General features: G+C 49.9%; 1 protein-coding gene across 1 annotated transcript in view; it reads right to left on the reverse strand.

The window, feature by feature from the left end:
* Positions 1-3,888: 3,888 nt before the first annotated feature.
* The window catches only part of maneal (mannosidase endo-alpha like), a 17,747-nt gene continuing 14,787 nt past the window's right edge, over positions 3,889-6,848 (reverse strand). The window contains exons 3-4 of the mRNA XM_061216257.1: positions 6,055-6,131; positions 3,889-4,525 (exon numbers count right to left, since the gene is read on the reverse strand). Coding sequence (XP_061072241.1) covers positions 3,889-4,525; positions 6,055-6,131 — 714 coding nt within the window. The remainder of the gene's footprint in view (positions 4,526-6,054; positions 6,132-6,848) is intronic.

Consider the following 6,848-nt stretch of genomic DNA (forward strand, 5'->3'; position numbering starts at 1 on the left):
AAACTTTTTAATAAAGTTACGAATTCACTGGCTTTCAGGGACCCATAAAATACACATATTATTGGCTATTGGACTCCTATCATGCACTTGCCATATCATGCACTTCCTGCTATGGTTCCTGACCCATAGCGTGCCTCAGACTGCCTTTTTCTAAGCGAACCACTATTTCTAAACAAAACCAACGTGTCTGCTAATGTCGTTCATTTATCGGACAGAAATGTGTAGTGTTGAGTAGGACAAACCGAAAAAACAAAACATTTAATTTTTCTGTAACTGGGTCGGATCTAGGTCGGATCATGTTCTCACCGCAAATGATCCGCTCCACAGTTCGTTTGTAACCGGACTGAGACCACCCTCTCAACAGGGTCTTGGTACGGTTGTTTTGATCCACACCAGGGTTCGATTGCTTATTCACACCTGCCCGAAAGAACTGCACCGGGGCGGGGGAAACCCAGGGTTCGATTCAAATGTAGTACTAAACCCGGCAGGTGTGAAAGTGCCCTGAGAATGGACCATAGAGCCCATCCATGCACTAGAACAATTCCCCGGGAGTGTCAGCGTTTTGACAGGTCGTCTCGGATCTCCGGATCCGAGCGAGGCGCTGCTGAAATGAAAACGCGGCTCAGAGCTCTGTCCCTGGGTGAACTCGTGTGGAGACGGGGGCGTGGGCGGCTGCTAACGCCCACCTCACGGGTAGCCCTGCGTTCCTCTCCCGGCTGTAACTCCGCTGGACCACAGCCCGGTGATATCTGTGGCAGGGGTGACCACTGTACACACCAGCGCTAATGTGTGCCAAATCATAGTCGCTGTTGCCATAGCAACGTTGCTCCTGCGACGTTCGTGAAAGGAGACTCGCTTTTCCATCTGTACAAAACAGACACTCTTGTATGTATACACACACACACACACGCACGCACATGCTCATATACACACGGATGCACATGTACGTTCGCATCTATAGACGCACACACACTCAGACATGCACACGCTTTCACGTGTACGCATGAACACACACACACACTTTTACTGACGTATCCGCACGCACATCCCCGTGCACACACACACACGCTCACAAATGCACACTTATACACACTTTCACAGACGCGTAATGCACGCAAACACACTCGCATACACAAACACCTATACAATGAGATCAATCATACGCATTTGCACAGAAACGCAAACACACACAGGCCTGGATTCACACTCCATTAATTTATGCCGGGACGGATGCAGATGAGGTGAGGCAGATTTGCATCAAGTTTGCATGACATTTTCACTGCATTTAACAAGCTGTCATTCGAACAGCTTCTATCCTCAATTAAATATCCACCCAAACGTCCAATATGTGCTTCTTACTCCGGAGGACATCCACTTTGCATATTCAATCTTCACTGGGTTTTAAAAGGACTTGCACGGGTAGACCAGAACAGATGAACAGATGTTATTCTGTTTCTTGGTCTGTGTAATCCTGGGATTTTTCATATAACTTTCATTCCAGTTTTTGTTGAGGGAATTTCTTTTTTGAAAAACAGCAGGGAACAGGCCTAATTCAAACCCAAGAGGTAGGATGTGTTTGTTTTCATTTTTCCATTTTATAATGCCATTGAGAAGTTCATAGCCTAAATCACGAACATATATTTACTATATTAACTATTTTATTTAGCATCATGCCTTTAGTTCCCAATTACAAACATAAATATTGTGTTTCATATTCGGCCAGTATTTCCCAGTTTGCACCAAAAATGAAAAATATTTCGGTAATACACACCCAGAACCCCTTCAGGAATAACATCAGTGTACAAACTGCTTTGTAGTTTCTTGCTTTGTTTGGACTACAAACCCCAGAATGCCTCAGTACCAGCAATTGTAAGAACCGGCTCACCGTCAGAAACGTCTGTAAATCTTTCAAGCGTCCATCACACGTAAAACCTATCTGGTCCGATCACAGAACATTCAGTAAAACTGATTACAGGGAATAAGCCTTTGCTTTCCTCAGAAAAATAAATACACAGCCGCTGCATTTATCCTCTTTGGCACTGGAGGGACAGTATTTCATCGTTTTGTGTGTTTACCTGGTCCGGCTGGCCGTCCCATAGACGCAGTAAAAGCTAAAAAAAAAAAAGTACCCACAACCGAGACTCATTCTTTTATTCGTAAAATGTGATTCAGGCGTCTTGACTCGCCTGTTGCCATGGTTTCACAAAGCTGATATAAATAAGTAGCATACACTGCGTTTTTTAAATAATACCCCGAAGGCCCTGCTTCGCCTGACGCAGGGGGCACAAACACTCTCGCCGTCATCGACTCAATCAAAATGTCCGCCGTCCGTGTAACTGCAGCAGCTCGTTTGAGATGCGTCTGGTGGTCGATATCCATACAGCATGTTATGGTAGCGTTATTCCAACATTATTTCAGCGTTCTTTCCTGTGGATTCCTCTTTATCAGAGTTATAGGGCGGGGGAGGGGGGGGGGGTCGATGTACTGGTGGGAAAGCTAGAAGCAGGCTTAAAGGGTGATGCGTTATTCCAATATTATTCCAACGTTATTCCAGCATTCTTTCCTGTCCAGTCATTACAGTTATTTAGCTGATGCTTTTATCCAAAGCGACTTACAGTTGATTAGACTAAGCAGGGGACAATCCCCCCCCCCCCCCCACCCGGAGCAATGGGGAGTTAAGGGTCTTGCTCAAGGGTTCAACAGCTGTGTGGATTTTTTTGTGGCTACACCGGGGCTTGAACCACCAACCATCCGGGTCCCAGTTCTGTACCTTAGCTGCTAGGCTACAGGCCGTCCCATTCCTCTTCACTGGGGTTGAAGGAGACTCTGTGGGCGGGGGGGGGGGGGATCGCTGGGAGGGGGGGGTCAGACTGTTTCGCTTCCTCCTGGCTGCACTCTGAACAGCTGAGTGAGCTGGAGCAGAGGAAGCTGATCACACACCTCGCCGCGTTGTTCCGTTATTCCGCCTCCCGCCTCCGCACTGGAATGCCGTTCCTCCCACTGCCGTTCTTTCCCGGCGAGTTTCCCGCCCGCGCGCTCCAGAGTCTCCGCGCCACGCATGGGGCCGAAAGCACGACTCATCCGGTTATTCGCTAACTCGTTTATTTTTTTGTGTTTAGCTTCGACTGAAAAGTAAGCGCGCAACTGTATTTCCAAAAGTGGGCGTAAGCAGAAATAGAAAACAAGTTGATTTTTTACAAGAGCTGCAGTTTAACACGAGGCTCCCCTCTGCAGTGTGGCTAGAGTCCAGAGGAGAGTACTGATTGGCCCCTGCAGTGCGGTGTAAGTCCAGGAGAGTGCTGATTGGCTGGCTGAGGACCGGCTGTGGTTCTGAGAGGTCGGGGAAGCTGTGTGACTCTGGGAACCAGGTAAAGTTCTCCTCTGTGGTTCAGGTGTGCGGGCGGGGCTGGTGGTCTGAGGAGGGGGGCAGGTTTATGAGAACCAATAGCAGAATGAGGCTGTACACGTCAGGATGGGGGGAGCGAGAGGGGGGTCCGGGGTTTTGTGGCCGGTCTTCGGCCCAGACGGGAGGAGGAAGTGTCTGGAGCTGGAGATCAAGCTGTAAAAAACGGCAAGAACATCTGACACACCAAAATGGCCACCTGGGGCGCATTGAAGTGCCCTTACACCTCACCGGGGGGAGAGGGGAAAAGCCGAACGGACTTAAAGCTTCTAAATCTCCGCGGCACGTGACCCAGACAGGGAGCAGAGGGGAGATGACTTTGGAAACGGCACATCACGACACATGTGTCACCCCATCTATCCCCAAAACCCTTAAACCCAACCGTGACCCTGATCCCGCCCCGCCCCGCCCCGCCCCCGCCCCCGCCCCGGCCCCGCCCCGCCCCGGCCCCGGCCCCGGCCCCGCCCCGCCCCGGCCCCGCCCCTCTACATGAGCCACTGCTCCTTCTCCTTGTTGAACTGCTCGGCCCACTTGCGCGTGAGCTGCAGGTACAGCTCGGGCGCGTGCGGCTGGTAGTCCAGGTACAGCCGCGTGACGGTCTTCTTGGGCGCGGCGCGCTCGATCTGCGTGCCCTCGTGCCACTCGTTGAAGGAGGTGATGGTGACGATCTCGGGCCGCACGGTCAGGGCGGCCTGCAGCGCCGTCTCGTAGTAGCGGCCGTTGACGCGGTTGCGCGTGTTGTGGTTGTTCCAGGGCCGCACCGCCGTGTCGATGTAGCCGGGGCCCGCGCTCGGCACGAACAGCAGGTTGTTCCCGTCGCAGAACGCCTTCACCGCCTTCCAGTTCTGGTGCGAGGAGCCGAAGGAGAACCCGTTGGAGGCGAAGTAGGTGTACATGCCGTCGAAGCCGCCCGCCAGGATGTCGTGCTTGTGCCGCTCCTCCACGAGGAGGGCGATGAAGACGCCGTCGTAGGGCGTGCCGCGGAGGCTGTGAGCGCCCGCCGGGGTCAGCAGGTCCGCCCACGCCTCGGGCGGGCTCAGGTACGAGTCGTAGATGTAGAACAGCGGCAGAACCTTGCCCGCGCTGGACCGGAACCGGTAGAACGCTCCGTGTTTACCGTACCTGGGAGGAACAGAGGGAGGGGAGGGGTGAGGGCCTGTGTCTCCTGAACTGACCCCTCTCTCGTTTCGTTACCTCACATTCATCTTCCTGTTCTTATTAGTGCGCCATTTCCTGTTTGATTAGCCAGTCGCTTCCTGTCTGATTAGTTCAACCCTTCCTGTTTAATTAGCTCACGTCTTCCTGTGTAATTAGTTTGCCGTTTCCTGTTTGATTAGTCAATCTCTTCCCGTCTAATTAGTTCAACTCTTCCTGTCTAATTATTCGCCACTTCCTGTTTAATTATCGTCAATCCACACTATTGTACAGTCATAATTCTAACATTGCGACTGGAACTTCATCGATTTTCATTTACGGGTCAGATTCCCCGGCCCCGGTCCTGGAGAGACACAGGGTCTGCCGTCCTGAGTCAGGGCCCAGTCCGATTTCAGCTCTCTAAACTCAGTGGATTAAATACATGCATGAAACTCAACACATGAAGCTAAATTATTTAGTTTTAAATGAAGTTTAAATGAATGTCCTGAATTGAGTGAGAGGAAGGGAAGACTTGCTTTCTGCGACTGTTACTCGGGATAACACCGCTGGATGTGCGCAGCCTGTTACACAGGTGATAAACCTGACCTGGGCTCATTTTAAGGTGAAACTAATAAAACAGCAGAGCCTGCAGCGCAGGATCATTTAAAGGCTGACTTATTTAAAGACGGTTTGATGAAAATACATCCCAGAGAAAGTCTCATCTAGACAAAAGGGCAAGCCAGATTTAATGATGCTCAAGGTGTGTGCGTTTGACAGAGAATGCGAGAGAGTGTGTGTATGTGTCTCATGGTGTGTGTGTGTGAGTGTATGGATGTTTCTTGCGGGTGTCCATGTGTGTGTGAGTGTCGGGGGGTGTATGTATGTGTATGTGTGCATGTCTATCATCATGATCCTGAAAGGTCATTAGCCAATGCACTTCTTGCACTGATGGGGCCTGTGAATCGATAACCTGACAGCCTTTTTTCTGGGCCCAACGGTTGGGTTTAGGGCATCTTTGGGGCATCTTTGGGGTTGGGGTTGGGTTTGGGGCATCTTTGGGGTTGGGGTTGGGTTTAGGGCATCTTTGGGGTTGAGGTTGGGTTTAGGGCATCTTTGGGGTTGGGGTTGGGTTTAGGGCATCTTTGGGGTTGAGGTTGGGTTTAGGGCATCTTTGGGGTTGAGGTTGGGTTTAGGGCCTCTTTGGGGTTGGGTTTGGGGCATCTTTGGGGTTGGGGTTGGGGTTGGGTTTGGGGCATCTTTGGGGTTGGGGTTGGGTTTAGGGCATCTTTGGGGTTGGGGTTGGGTTTAGGTGTATCTTTGGGGTTGGGGTTGGGTTTAGGGCATCTTTGGGGTTGGGGTTGGGTTTAGGGCATCTTTGGGGTTGAGGTTGGGTTTAGGGCCTCTTTGGGGTTGGGTTTGCCCACCCCCCCAGACCATCCCTTACACAAACCTTACACAAACCCCCCCCTCCCCCCTCACACACACACTGCAAAAGGAGGAACAGAAGGTGCCCTTACTTGTCGATGATGTATTTGATGTTCTCGTGCACAGTGTGGTCAGAGCGCCCCTTATAGGGCTGGAGGTGAAAGGCCACCTGCAGTGACAAGAAAGAGGAGAGTCAGCCATTTTAATCACTTACAATACAACAAAGAGAAGAGCCATTTTATTTCAACATTCGGCTCATTAGTGCCTCAATTGCATATTGCATAAATACCTCACACATTTCACTGTCTGTGGAAACACTTAGAATACAGCAGAGCTTCCTCAAGACTCACTTTTCACTCTCAGTATTCAGATAGTAAGCATGATATATTGAGAATCATTAAAGGCTCAATAAAAAAATGATTATGAATGCAATATTTCTCAAGTTTTCATACCATTTTTGATGTGGTATAATAATCCATCGTAATGCACATACAATTTATTACGATAATAATCAAAGTAACAATCATAATCAATGTTATGTCTCATCCATCTTTGCTGATCAAGAAATTAATCATCAGGTCATCATGTTGAGTAAAATCATATCAGTTAATATTCAGTAAAAAGTAAAAGAGGTAACTGCATTAATCCTGTGCTGTTTTCTGTGCATTGCTGCTGTTTAATCTGTCCTCTCAATTCATTGCCAGTTTCCATTCTGTGAGAAAGGTTTTCTTGGCAATCGCTCTGTTCTTTACTTGGACACCTTTTGCTTCTCTGTGATTTCTCTTTCCTGCCGTTTGCTATGCAGATGCCTGACTCAGAGCATCGCGTCTTTTTTTCTCCCGCCCACCGTCTCTCACGTCTGGCTCGCGCACTTTCTCTATGCGCT

The sequence above is a fragment of the Conger conger genome, chromosome 1, assembly GCF_963514075.1.
Source record: "Conger conger chromosome 1, fConCon1.1, whole genome shotgun sequence".
NCBI lineage: Eukaryota > Metazoa > Chordata > Actinopteri > Anguilliformes > Congridae > Conger > Conger conger.